Raw genomic sequence first — 14,649 nt, 5'->3', positions numbered from 1 at the left:
TGTTAACATACCCACATTCTACATTAATGCAGTCTGATTATTGATTGGCTGTTGGTGTAACATACCCCTATTCTACATTATTGCAGTCTGATTATTGATTGGCTGTTAACATACCCACATTCTACATTAATGCAGTCTGATTATTGATTGGCTGTTGGTGTAACATACCCCTATTCTACATTATTGCAGTCTGATTATTGATTGGCTGTTGGTGTAACATACCCTCATTCTATGTTAATACAGTCTGATTATTGATTGGCTGTTGGTGTAACATACCCCCATACTGCATTAATACAGTCTGATTATTGATTGGCTGTTGGTATAACATACCCCCATACTACATTAATACAGTCTGGTTATTGATTGGCTGTTGGTGTAACATACCCCCACACTACATTCATTTGGTCTGTATCTGGCCTACATGTTGATAGTCAACACACTTGTTCTCATCACTGCCTGACACATAGAAACAGACAGCGAGAGAAAGACTTTGTAGTGTTTTCCTCTTGTTTATTGCCTTTAGTTTTCTTCTGGCATGAACACCAAACCCCCTAATTTGGGTGGTAATGTGTATTTTCCAGCCTGTGCTTGCTGTATGCCCGCTGATTACTGTAAACCACGCACATCCAACCAACCCCTCCGTCCCCTGGTAACCTCCAGCGCCATTGTTGCAAATTCATTGATTTAACACCCCCCCCCCCCCCCATCACTGCTCTCACACATCGCTCACACCCCTCTTAACCACCCCCCTTTGTCCCCGTACCTTTTCCTGGCTCTATTTTGAGAGACGGGTGATTTATAACCCATTAGACTGTCTGCCGGTCCACAGTAGCCTCCCAGAGAGATGCAGAAACAGGATAACACGCAGAGCAGAACACAATAACGCTGTTACACACTGTAAAACCAGCTCCTGCTGTGTACATTTAACTCTAATGGTGTACATATGCTCATTTCTGGACTGATATAAGCTTCGTTAGAACCAGCTTAACCACTTTGGCAGGTAACAACCCATTACTCGGAGGTCCTGTTCTAGATGTCCGGTAGTCTGTTATAACGGTGAAACTGCCTGGTGACTTTTGGGATGCACCAGCCTCTGTGACCACCAGATGAATAAGTTAGTTTCCTGCCTCGGTCATGTGACTTTTGAGGCTGTATGGTCCCTCCTGTGATTGGCAATCGGCATCCCAAGTCCTGTGAGATGGGCGCCTCAGTTTTACCTGTCCAGCAGGAGGCTCTGGTTCCTGTGTCAAAGTTTGGCGATGGGAGGGGGGGTTGTGTAACAATTCTAGGTTCTGGAACCCAAGAAACGTGGGACCCAGGTTCCGTAGAACTTCTGACCAGCAGACGGGAAAATGTCTCAATGGCACGTTACAATGTTTGAAATGGGTCAGGGTATCCTTCCGCTGAACCAGCAGCAGGTTTCCGGGGACAAAAACAATAGCGAGGTCGATTCCGCTGATAATTTGCACACTTAAGTGTTGTTTTGGATGGCTGTGCCGGTGCGTGCTAAAGAGCAACAGACAGGTGTGCCGCACACTACCTCTCCTGGAGCCGTTACCGGGGCAACGGCCCATCAACTGTGTATGGCATAAACATCAAGAATGCACAGCCGCTTATTACTCTCTCATTTTAAAACATGCAGTTATGCTCTTTTAAAACAGAGCTGTCCGGTTGATTCAGGACATCAATCAAGGAGAGCTGAAATGGGGGGAGGGGGGCATTTGTGGAGAAGGGAAGGGGTTTATCTGTGTTTTCAAGCTCTAATCCACAGAAAGTGTCCATACCAATCCCAGTTTGCAGTGCGGAACAGGAAGTCTCTGTCACACTCTTTGGGTGAGAGATATTTGGGTCTCAAAATATTAATCTCTGTAGTCATTAATTTATTAAACCACTGATTATGTCGCCTCAGAAACAAGGTGCAAATGAAATCATTAAATCAATCTGAATGTCGGATTCAATCCCTGGGTGCAATGCAGCACAGGAAGCGTCAGATTCAAGCCCAGGGTGTAATGCAGCACAGGAAGTGTCTCAATCAATCCCAGGGTGCAGTGCGGCACAAGAAACACCTGACTCAATCCCAGGGTTCAATGCAGCATGGGAAGTATCTCAATCAATCCTAGGCTGCAATGCAGCACAGGACGTTTTTCAATGAATCCCAGAGTGCAATGTGACACAGGAAGTGTCTGACTCAATTCCAGGATGCAATGTGGCACATGAAGTGTCTGACCAAATCCCAGGGTTCAATGCAGCACAGGAAACATCTGAATCAATCCCAGGGTGCAGTGGAGCACAGGAAGTGTGAATTAATCCCAGGGTGCAATGCAGCACGGGAAGTGTCTGATTCAATCCCAGGGTGCAATGCGGCACCCGAAGTGTGTAATTAAATCTCAGGGTGCATCCACAGCTCAGGCACATGTATCTGCACATCAGAGACAGGAAGTTCCCCAGTCTGCACCAGCAAAGGCACAGGAAGCATGCGAGCTGTCTACCCACGAGTGCCGTTGGCCTGGTCACCACTGGGGGCGTCGTGCTCCGTCTCGGCGATGGGGGGGCCCCGGTGGGTGGAGGAGAGACAGTCCAGTGATTTGGGGGAGGAGTCGTGGTGACGGCGGCAGCAGCAGGCCGCCAGGTCGGCCCGGAAGGACGGGGTGTACAGACCGTATATGATCGGGTCGCAGCAGGTGTTGAGGTTGCCGAAGACGAAGAAGACGTGGTGAACGTACTCAGGCGTGACATGCAGCATCTGCGGGTGGAACCAGTACCAGATCCCCAGCAGGTAGTACGGCGTCCAGCACACCACGAAGGACACCATGATGATGATGGTCATCTTCAGCATCTTCATCCGAGCTTTGGGGATGGTGTCTGTCCCACTGCGCCTCAGACACACCTCTCCGTCTGAGGACAGGCACATGGACAGATGCAGAAAAACAGACAGGTAGACAGACACAGACAGATAAACACAGACAGGCACATATTCCATTGTTTTCCGTTCAGCGCATTCCTAAAACTGGATGTTTTACTGAAGCACTTCAGGTTGAGTAGCTTTGCTGAAGAGTAGCACAGCAGTCCCACCTGTGAATCAAAGCTGGGACAGGTATGGATATATTAATTAGGTGTGTCAGAAAGTTTCAGACCCACCTGGAGGGTGAAGTGAATGCATAAGGTGAGTGTGGTTATAAAACAGGATGTACCTGTGCAGGTATTTCTCGAGCGCCATTAACCCCTAAGCGCACAAGCCAAATCTTGCCAATCCTTGCCCATCTAGGGGGTACCCTATTTAAAGCTTTATAACTCCAGATGTGAACACCACAGAGACTTGAAAAATGGCTTAAATGAAGCAAGACATTTGTACAATTTACAATACTAACACAAATTAGTTTATATTCATAATTTTGGAAAAAATGAAGTGCCACAAATGCAATTGTCTAGACAAAAAATAAAAAATGAATTTGCACATTTTTAGTTTGCAATGAAATACTGAGGGATTGCATACATACAGAAGGTTAAACTACACATGTGCTGGATCAAAAACTTCTTGACCAAGTTCATAAAATCCAAGGGTGGATATGTAGAACTACTATAGATGTATGAAGTAAAAACTAAGCAGTGTACCCAGCGTCTCCAAATCTATCCAAAATGTCTAAATTATGCATTGCTGTAAATCACATCATATTCCCGTATTTCACTACAAATCAACTGTTTTGACTCAAGAAACTCACTGTTGAATCATTTTCAAGTGGGAATTTCAAGTTTTCAGTCAATACAGTGGTCTAAAATATCTAGGAGTCCAGAAACATATCTAAAATCTCTCCAAAATTGAATAAAATGCTTTATGCCCATTATAAAGCATATAAATGAGCCCCTTATGAAGCCCCTTAAGATGAAACATTGCTATCATAATTAAAAAAATAATGCAAAAATATTGTCACAATGCAGTACAGTACCTAAATGTGTGATAATTAACTCTTGTATGTATTTCTATACTCTGTATTCACGTATGTTTTCTTGTATGGGGTTGGGACGACATGAAAACAATTTTCAACCGTCCACCACGTTTTGTCTCAAAAGGGACATCTCTACGTGCAAAACCAACAGTAAGGTTGTATATTTATTCACTATTTAGTCCGAGATATTAACTATAGAATGACATGGTATCATTTTTAAAAACTTTTTCTCGTTTATTTCGTTATTTAGTGTGCAGTGTTTTCACTGCTGTAATTGGCATATCTTAGGGCTATTGTCAGGTTTATCTTATTGCTATGACGGAATATGATTTTTTAGTGATGAAAGAATATTGTCCATTATGTCATGGGTGGGGGGTGTAGTTGCAGATGAGACTGCAGGGAGGGGGTGTGCTAAGAGGTTAAGGGAGGGGCTGATTAAGGTATGAGGGGTTTTGGGGTGTGTGAGAACGATTACCCTTTTGCTTTCGTGTGTCTGGCGGTTGAGGTGTAAAACAGGTGAGATGTACCTGTGCTGGTGTAAAACGAGTAGGGCATACCTGCACGTGTGTAAAACAGGTGGAGTGTACCTGCGCAGGTGTAAAAGTGGTGGGACATACCTGCACATGTGTAAAATAGGTGGGGTGTACCTGTGCAGGTGGAAACGTGGTGGGATATACCTGCACATGTGTAAAATAGGTGGGGTGTACCTGTGCAGGTGTAAAAGTAGTGGGACATACCTGCACATGTGTAAAATAGGTGGGGTGTACCTGTGCAGGTGTAAAAGTAGTGGGACATACCTGCACATGTGTAAAATAGGTGGGGTGTACCTGTGCAGGTGTAAAAGTAGTGGGACATACCTGCACATGTGTGAAATAGGTGGGGTGTACCTGTGCAGGTGTAAAAGTAGTGGGACATACCTGCACATGTGTAAAATAGGTGGGGTGTACCTGCGCAGGTGTAAAAGTGGTGGGATATACCTGCACATGTGTAAAATAGGTGGGGTGTACCTGTGCAGGTGGAAACGTGGTGGGACATACCTGCACATGTGTAAAATAGGTGGGGTGTACCTGTGCAGGTGTAAAAGTGGTGGGGCATACCTGCACATGTGTAAAATAGGTGGGGTGTACCTGTGCAGGTGGAAACGTGGTGGGATATACCTGCACATGTGTAAAATAGGTGGGGTGTACCTGCGCAGGTGTAAAAGTGGTAGGACATACCTGCACATGTGTAAAATAGGTGGGGTGTCCTGTGCAGGTGTAAACGTGGTGGGATATACCTGCACATGTGTAAAATAGGTGGGGTGTACCTGTGCAGGTGTAAAAGTAGTGGGACATACCTGCACTTGTGTAAAATAGGTGGGGTGTACCTGTGCAGGTGTAAAAGTAGTGGGACATACCTGCACATGTGTGAAATAGGTGGGGTGTACCTGTGCAGGTGTAAAAGTAGTGGGACATACCTGCACATGTGTAAAATAGGTGGGGTGTACCTGCGCAGGTGTAAAAGTAGTGGGACATACCTGCACAAGTGTAAAATAGGTGGGGTGTACCTGTGCAGGTGGAAACGTGGTGGGATATACCTGCACATGTGTAAAATAGGTGGGGTGTACCTGCGCAGGTGTAAAAGTGGTAGGACATACCTGCACATGTGTAAAATAGGTGGGGTGTACCTGTGCAGGTGTAAACGTGGTGGGATATACCTGCACATGTGTAAAATAGGTGGGGTGTACCTGTGCAGGTGTAAAAGTAGTGGGACATACCTGCACATGTGTAAAATAGGTGGGGTGTACCTGTGCAGGTGTAAAATAAGTATAACTGCGCAACTTAAAACAGGTGGGATGTACCTGTGTAGGCGTTTGATATGAAGGGGGTGGTGCGTAAAGCCGCAGGGAATCGAGGGGGCTGGAGCTTTGGACACATACCTTTGCTTTTGCGCATCTGCCGGCTGATCTCCATGAGAATGCGGGTGTAGCAGCAACTCATGACCAGCAGGGGGACCACGTAGAGTGTGACGAAGTGGAACATGTTGTACACAGTCTCCTGCCAGCGCTTCTGGAAGCTCCCGTGGGTCACGCACTGGGTGAAGTCCACGCCCTCTGCCTTGATTGCTCGGAAAATGAACAACTGTTGCAGAAGGAAGGAAAGAAGACAATGAGTGGGGAAAAAAAGCTGGCGAGTTAGGGTAATTTTCGAGGGTTTTTTAACTGTCAGCATAAACTGTTTTTCTCAGAAAGCATTCTTACATGTGTCTGAATGTCTAAAAAGGAACGTGTAGGGTAATAAACGAGTATCAGCAATCTTATTTAACCCATGAAGGTACAAGGCCGCAAATATGCGATTAGAATGCTTTGAACTGAACATTCTAATGCTGACGTAACAATCATTAGTGGTGATTGAAAGCAACAGAGTTCTAGATCACTGACTTAGAATTTTGAAAAAAATTTGCCAAAAGATTTTAACTTGAGAAAAGAAACAATGAGAAACAATATAACAAAAGAAAGTCAGGTTTCGTATCTACACCGCAGTCACAGCGACATGCCCTTTTCTTGTGTAATTACTTTGGGGTTCAGCGTTAGAGGGGATAGGTGTGAGGAGTTACTGCAGAGTAGAAGAGTTTGGGTGCCTACATAACTCTCAACTCTTTTGCAAGGAACTGTTACAGTGGTCACTGGTTTCAGACAGGGGCATGTCTACGGGTGGGCTGGGGTGGGCATTGCCCACCCAGAGGAATCATCTGCCCATACAATGAAAACGGGAAAAAATCACCGTTATAGCTATTTTTTTGCGTCCATAGTTTTCTGTAATTTTGTCATTGGTCATCAAAAATGCACTGCTTTCCTATTGGCCATTTTGAAGGTGTGGGTGTGCTTAGTCAGTGCTGCTCCTTTACATTATCGCCAAACCACGCCACTTCTTCACACATGGTTAAGTGAACTGCAAAACCTGTTTGTAGTAGCTGCTATCAGCAATCCAATTAAAACTGCTAATACCTTTTTCTTTCTTTATTCTTTTCTCTGATTCTTAGTTATATCAGTAGTCTTGTATATATACAAAAATACAAAAATTAGTCTTGTATATATACAAAAATACAAAAACTAGCAGCCCTGAGGAGCAGGTGCAACATACAAAAACAAAAATCAGTAGCCCCAAAGTGCACTGTTTGGACTTCAGGGCTACTAGTTTTTGTTTTTGTATGTTGCATCTGCATCTCAGGGCTGCTTGTTGTTGTATGTTTCTGTTTTGCAGTTCGGGGCTACTAGTTTTTGTATGTTGCATCTGCACCTCAGGGCTGCTAGTTTTTGTATGTTTGTGTTTTGCACCTCAGGACTGCTCCTTTTTGTTTTTCTATGTTGTATTTGCACTCCAGGGCTGCAAGTTTTGTTTTTGCATTTTCTTTTTGTATTCGTGTTTTGCACTTCAGGGCTGCACGTTTTTATTTTTGTATGTTGCATCTGCACCTCAGGGCCGAAAGTTTTTGTTTTTGTGTTTTTCACTTCAGAGCCACCGTAAAAGATAGCCAACTACTCGCAAGTAAATGACACGTGTAGCCGTTAACTAATAACATCGCACCGTTTCAGGCTGGATAATAACCTGTTAAACCAGAGAAATTGCCGAGTTGTCTTAGAATCTTTATCGCCGCAGAATGCAGCAGGGCTGGGAGCGCCGGCATAGGAGCGGACGCCGCAACGAAACTTCAAGCATGTCACAACGGGTACAACCTTAGACATGTTTATGGGTACAACAGCTGTTTTAGAATGTCATTGCGTCATTTTTGCAGCCCGGCTCAAAATACGCGTGACACAGAGACTGTAAAAAAATATGGACAAAGCTACTGTGACGTCACCCATTGACTCTCTGTGGGTCTCTAAAACACATTCTGAAGCTCAATGGCGGGCGCGGCCATGTTGTCGATTTGGAGCCAAAACCAGAGTTAAGCGGTTCTGTGATTTTAGCAGTGTTTACGACGTTCCTCTAGGCTAGCTGACTGTCTGCCGTAATGTTTTAAAATATATTATTAAATGTTTACGGAGTTTAATTTCCATTTGTGACTGTACTGTGTCATGTAATCACGTTATATGTATGACATTAATAATAAATTGAAGATAACTGAACATAATTGTATGTTTCTCAGCAAAACGAATATGCTTAGCTAGCATATCAGCTTGCCAGTGAGCTAGGTAGGCTATCCGTGGTTAGCTCACGCATTAGCAATATGAACCACAGGGGAAGAACATTGAGTACACTGATGGTCAATCAATCAGAGATATGTAGGCTACTGGTGATTTGACTAGGCTAATTTTCATAACTGTCTGGTAGACCTGCTTTTAACTGAGCACGTTATCACCGTAGGTTATCGCCACAGTCAGTTAATGAGCCAGTAACTGCTAGCCTACTATTCCATCGCCATTTGTGGTGTTCACTTGCTGGGTGACGCTATCTGACCGATCGTTCGTTATTTTGTGTCAGGTATGTTGGATTTTTGGGTAAAATCATACCTTAATTTATATGCTTAGCTAGCTAATACTATCTACCCATCCCCCCTTTGTTTGTAGAACACAAGGCTCATCATCGTGGATGTTTTTTAATAAATGCTGACAAAAACTTTACAGTTACACAGAATATAAATGAAAGATGCTAAATATTTAATGGATGAGTAGTCAATACAGTAGCCTACATAACTTAAGGTATGATTTTACCCAAAAATCCAACATACCTGACACAAAATGACAACCGCAAATCCATGTTTCGGTGCCTGGATTCCAGTTGTTTCTGCAAATTGCAGTGATCCATTTGCTTCTCTTTTCTTTAGCTTTCGGCAATCTGTAAAAAAGATAGCTCCGATTTCTTGTTGAATCTATTTGTACAGTCAATCGCACAACAGCTCTTTCCCATTTTAGATGTGTTTTTTTGTGTTTTCAAGGCATTCAAGCTGAACGCTAATGCTATCACTCAGTAGTCTTTCTGCCACTCAGTGGGTGTAACCGCAGTGACTTCCACCTACTGTGACGTCATGTGCATACCCTCTATTATGCACAGCTATTTTGGAAGGTACCCAGGCATCACAAATGCACGTATATTTCACAACTGGATTGTCCAAGACAATAATAACCACTCAGTCTCAAAAGGGACATCTCTACACGTAAAACCAATGGTAAGGTGAATGGTAGCTCACTTTTAAATGTTGAACTCTGAAATATTGGGAGTGCTCCAGCTCTAGAGCACCCACAGAGTAGGCGCCTATGCCTGTAGGGGCCCAGAGTGCTCTGCCCCTGTTTCCAGGTGTACAGGTGAGGGTGCAGTGGGAGGAGGACTTGGCAGGTGGGGACGGGGGCAGGTGGAGGAATCGGGGGGCAGGACATATTACCTGCGGAGACGCCAGCAGCAAGCTGAGTGCCCAGGCCAGCAGCAGCATGTGCCTGTTGCGGCGTCTGGCATCGAGCACGTCGAAGGGGCGCAGGATGGCGCGGTGGCGGTCCAGGCTGATCACCACCAGGATGAAGGCTGCCGAGTGCATGGCGAACAGCTTGAGGAAGCAGAGCAGCTTGCAGGCGGCGTTGCCCGCCCGCCACTGCACTGTCACATTCCACGCCGCGTCCAGCGGCATCACCACGAACGTCATCATCAGGTCTGCCGCCGCCAGGCTGGCGATCAGCGGCCGCAGGTGGGCCGCCAGACGCCGGCCCCGCCCCAGCACCACACTGGCCAGCACCGAGAGGTTGCTGACAGCGGCGAACGCAAAGAGGACTAGCGTGGCCACCACGCGGAACTGCGCCGCCTGCGTGAAGGTCGGCACCTCCCAGTCGGGGGGCGGAGTCTGACGGAGAGGCGGCAGGTCTAGGGAGGAGTTGCGCAGGAAGCCTGTGGGAGGAGCTGTCGACGTTGTCAACAAGAAGGACGAGTTCCCGGACATCCTATTGGAGGCATGAGACAGGAGGTTAAAGACCATTCTGGATCTTAGGTCATTCGGCCATTTTGTTGTAGAACAATGCACATCTCAAGTCACAGAACTGGACCAGAGACAGAAACCAGAATCAGCTCTGTATTATAACTACAGTCACCTGCATCCAGCAGGCCATCTGGACAGTGTATTCCCGTAGACAGTGGAAGCTGCATCTCCTTAAAATTCAATTAGAAAACTTATAGAACCTGTCCCTAGATAGCCTCCTCCTTAATGAAAGCATCCATTACTGAGTGGGCCTTTTTTTTCTAAAGATTTGACGCAGTACACTTCACAGTATACGCTGGAACCCCCACAAAGCAAGCCAGAGACCACATTGGCAAGGATAATAACTTTTGGAGGAACCAGCACAGGGAAATGAGGTGAGGAGGGATATACTGGATCCTGTCTAATTTTCAGGTGAATGCAGGAGTAATGATCTGAATTTTAACAGATGGTCAGCAGTTATTTCAGAAATGTCACTGAGGACTGAATTACTCTCACACGCCATACTTGCGGTTAACGGCAGCGTCTGTTGAGCGCTTGCAGTTTTCAAAACTTCCCCCGGATCCGCGAATCACTTTGAAAGCTCTTAATGAAAATTGGTTCTGCTGTTTTCCAATTCCCATACACCATGGCTGAAGCGTTAAAAGTAGCATAGCGTACTGCAGAGGATGTTAAATTCAATTTGTTCTGGCCATAACCGCATTATCCCTTGCTGTCTTGCACCTTTTGACGGTAATGCTTTTGAGCAGGACTTGTGTAAAGGGATTGTAATCCTGACCCAGCCTGCAGGCAGATCCGCGCTGGCCCATTAACCGTTCCTCTGGTGAATCACTAGATGTGGATCAAACTGATCTCAGATCAGCAGGGAGTCCTCTGTAGTCCAACCAGTGGAAACACGTATTTGTCAGAAGGCAGTTAGGTCACTACTGTTTTAGGAAGCAAGCACACGAACACATGGAAACGAGTTTTATTAATAGCCTAATATCAAATGTTAATTTTTGGGGGGTTACAGGTGAGGTTGGGGAGAGTTTGCTGTTAAGGTAGCTAACAAGGCACCCTCAGTTGTGCATCTTTAAGGGTTGAGAGAGAGGGGGAGGGGGCTCTGTTTATCGTGTCTTGGTAAGCTCACAGGCACCACATATCTGCTTTCTTCAAAAATTGATTTATTCTGATCTATCTGAGCTAAACGGTGTCGGCTGGCGCGCGGTATGGGGGTAATTCAAGGGACTTGCCAGTAAACGATCGGGAAAGCGGCTGCGTTTGAGAGATCAAATAGGAGGCGGAACCGAAAGCGCTGCTATTAAGCGATATTACCCGGAGACATAAACGTAAATATTGTGTTGAAAACGTAGATGGTCTATCACTACATGGTGATAGCCTCGGTTAATAAACCGTAATAAGCGGCCCTCCATGCTGGGGTTTGGGTAGGACAGAATCAAAAGCGTCATCAATTCTTCTGGGAGCAGCGCGCGCACAAAATAACTAAATATTAAGGGTAAAAAATAAAATTAAAATAAAAACACCGAAAAAGCGAGTCGCACCGAAAAAGCATTTCATCAATAGTTGTGATAAAGAGACAGGTCCGACGACATCTTGTGTGCAGGGTAACGTAGTGAGTTAAATTTTCGCCACTTTGGTCTTGATTTTACAATTCCCCGATCCAACCCTCCCCTGTTGAAAGCTTGACAGTTGTGGGAAATGGATACCCTTTTTGTGACACCTGCACGCAAAACCTACAGGTGTCGTCGGACAAGACGAGAGAGCGGTGCTGGAGTGACGTGTTGCGGAACACTGCGCCATGAAGCCGAAAACTGCATTCTTGAATTGCACTTTATGGATGCCGCATTGAGATTTTTCCCGCCGTACAAGGGGCGCGTGCATGCTAGAATAGAGAGTATGCATTGCAGGAGACAAACGTGATATTGCCAGTCAATCAATGTCAAATATTTCTGTTCGCTACTTATCTTTAAATATGACTTCATTATTTTAAAGCCATAAAAGTCTGAACGAATTGTACCCCGGTGATCTGAACGTCGACTCGCGAGAGAGGCACCGCGAGCTACAACATAATTGTGTAGACCATTGCCGCCTTTTCTCACAATCCCCAATACCCGACAGAAATGAGTCAGCCTAGGCTATATCCAGCAATTCCACGAGTTTTGCTGCAGCACTCTCTCTCCCAGGCAGGCAATAATAGATAGGCTATATTAATTAAAGAAGGCATTTTAAAGACTTTTGTCACAATGGGGAAGTCAGAGAGCTTTGAGAAACCGGATCGTTGAAATCCATATCGTAGCATCGTTTGTATTGGGTCTATGTAGGATTTAGTTTTAAAAAAAATTTCCGGTGTTTATTTCTATTGTATAGCCACAACAAAGAGCGCTCTAGTAGCCTACTAATAGCTCACTTTGACGATATCGTGAAAACCAATAGTTTTAAAAATGTTGCCAAGTAGTATTTATCCTCGTTTAATATACGTGCAGCCTATCTATATGGTTTGCCATGGTCTAACCCGAAGTGAGATTCGGTCAGGTTCGTATTGCAGTTTGCGCACGGATCTTCTTGGCAACTCTGAAAAACGAAGAAATAAGAGCTGATAAATGAGCCTTCAAGTTTAATTTACACCTGTCAAACCAATTTCAATGTTTTTTTCTGCTGGTACGAGGAGTTGAAAATATAACATCTTTCTGGTTAACACCTGTTCAATCTACGCGCGCAGAATACGCCATTAACAGAAATTGCAATGCATTATCTGCTATTGGCTACAATTATGCCGAATATTATTTCTCGGGATTCGAATAGCACTCTCTTACCTCATGAATTTATCCAATAAACTCGCGAGGAAATCAATTATCCCCAAAACTTGAATGGTATTTTCTTCAGTCCGCAACGGTACACTCCAGGTGTTGGAGCTAATTTGAAATAATTATGGCTGTTATCCAACGAGGCTAAGCGAAATGTAAGCTTTCTGAAGATGAGTAGGCTTGTATCTCTGGAATATACATGTACAGTCAAATCAGTAGACGGCCCATACTTACTTCCAGATATCTAGTAGTTTTCGCAGTTTTGCCTCCTAAACACCAAATCGTTTTCATTTTTGCAATATACGATCAAGCTGGAAATCTGCCGTCGGTAACGCGTTCCAGTGGCACACGGGAATGCCGCAGTCAGCACTTAACCACGTGCAGCTTCCTAAGCGGACTGGTAGTGATTTTCCCCCAAGGATAGATTTTTTTTTTCTTACTCGCCACACATTCGCCTACCTTTCCATCTTCTACTTTAAGCGCGAAAAAGGTGCAGTGACAGGACTCACCCAACGCGGTGTAAATAACCGGAGTGGTAGGGAGCTGCCCCTATGCGAAGTGCTGAATCGTTGAAGCGGTGGTGGTGTCTTCTAGACCGCCCACTATCTCGAGGAAAGTTGCACGAATGGCACAGTAGTCCTGCACTACTATATATATATATTACCATAATCAAATATTACCATATATCATACCAACATAGAAGGAAGTGACATTAAACTATGAATTAAGGTAGTAGGTATATCGCATTGAGCGCATAGTGAGCAAAATAACTAATTGTTATAATAAAAGAGCAGGGACGTCAACCAGAATGCACCGTCTAAGTAATTCAGTGACCACGTGCTAATTGGCTAAAAGTAACAGGCTACAGAACAAATTCCGCCAGTGTATGTAATGGAAATTCCGTATATATCCACAGAATTTCTTTCCTTGTCAATTTCTCCCCCTCTTCGTCTTTCGTGGCACGGTCAGTGACCAGTACCATTTTCTTTAGTGTAAGAGAGAGAACATTCATCTCTGCACACGGCGCATAATGAGTACTGAGACCCTCGGTAGTACAGTGTTCCAACTTAAACGGAGAAAAACAATCGCTTGTGTCACGCGAGGGAGGGCTTTTCGTCCGTCATCCCTCGAGCAAATGTACTGAATAGGTGCAATTATGTAATTGGTTCGTTTGTATTTAACTTGTGATCCGAAATGCTGACCAGAAATTTTGAGAGCGTAAAATATTATACTTGTAAAATAAAATTACATACATTTTTTTAAATAGTTTATTTAGCATCTGTATGGTAAAAATGATAATTTAATTGGAAATTGAGTAGACGAAAGAACCAAGACTGAACCCTGTTAAATTCTGTCCTGTTAATTATTTAAAGTTCTTTTATCACAACATTTTTCATTGCACTTACACAACCTGCATTTTTACATATCCATTTTCCTTACCTGGGACCCTTGGCTTATCAGCCCAGTTCCCTACCCATTATATTACACTGCCACCCCTGTCTTACAAGACCCCTAAGTCGCCTCCAGGCGTATTAAACACGTTTTTCTTTTCCAGCCTAAATAGCTCGTAAAAGTTTCCTTTGGATGTCCACGCTTCCGAATAAATGTGATGCCCTGTTGCCCCCGAGATAAAGAAGATAGTGTTGCCAGTACGCAGGTCAGCTGCATATTGCTGTTCAGGCGGCTCGTCTCTGAAATCGCGACTCCCGGCCGATGGCTCGTCACGTTGCACCCAGAGTCCGGCTCACGCAAACGCCGCCATTCTTGTGCCGCCATCCGGACCCCACACCTAGTCCGACGTTTTGATTGGTGGAAGAAAACTGCTGGCGCACAACGGTGTGTGTGTGTGTGTCAGATAGAGAGAGAAAGAGAGATTGTGCATGAGTGTGTGTGCCTGTGTGGTGGGGGAGAGGGACTGTCAAAAATCAGATACAGGACGATTCCCAGCTCTAATGAAGTGC

General features: G+C 44.8%; 1 protein-coding gene across 1 annotated transcript; it reads right to left on the bottom strand.

Annotated features, from left to right (window-relative positions):
- Positions 1–253: 253 nt before the first annotated feature.
- Positions 254–9,917, bottom strand: LOC135261822 (gonadotropin-releasing hormone II receptor-like). The gene is made up of 3 exons (XM_064348458.1): positions 9,306–9,917; positions 5,863–6,064; positions 254–2,895 (listed from the first exon to the last, which is right to left on the bottom strand). The coding sequence occupies exons 1-3, from the start codon at positions 9,885–9,887 to the stop codon at positions 2,486–2,488; spliced, it is 1,194 nt and encodes a 397-aa protein (XP_064204528.1). The 5' UTR covers positions 9,888–9,917; the 3' UTR covers positions 254–2,485.
- Between the last annotated feature and the right edge of the window lie 4,732 nt (positions 9,918–14,649).

The sequence above is a fragment of the Anguilla rostrata genome, chromosome 8 (assembly GCF_018555375.3).
Source record: "Anguilla rostrata isolate EN2019 chromosome 8, ASM1855537v3, whole genome shotgun sequence".
In the NCBI taxonomy this organism is placed as follows: Eukaryota; Metazoa; Chordata; class Actinopteri; order Anguilliformes; family Anguillidae; genus Anguilla; species Anguilla rostrata.
This window is presented reverse-complemented; position numbering and strand designations above follow the sequence as displayed.

Coding starts and splice junctions, on each gene's coding strand:
- LOC135261822 (XM_064348458.1), bottom strand. CDS start 9,887: ATGGTCTTTAACCTCCTGTCTCATGCCTCCAATAGGATGTCCGGGAAC. Junction 6,065..9,305: donor TGCTGCTGGCGTCTCCGCAG/GTAATATGTCCT, acceptor CTTCTGCAACAG/TTGTTCATTTTCCGAGCAAT. Junction 2,896..5,862: donor GCAGATGCGCAAAAGCAAAG/GTATGTGTCCAA, acceptor GCCTGTCCTCAG/ACGGAGAGGTGTGTCTGAGG.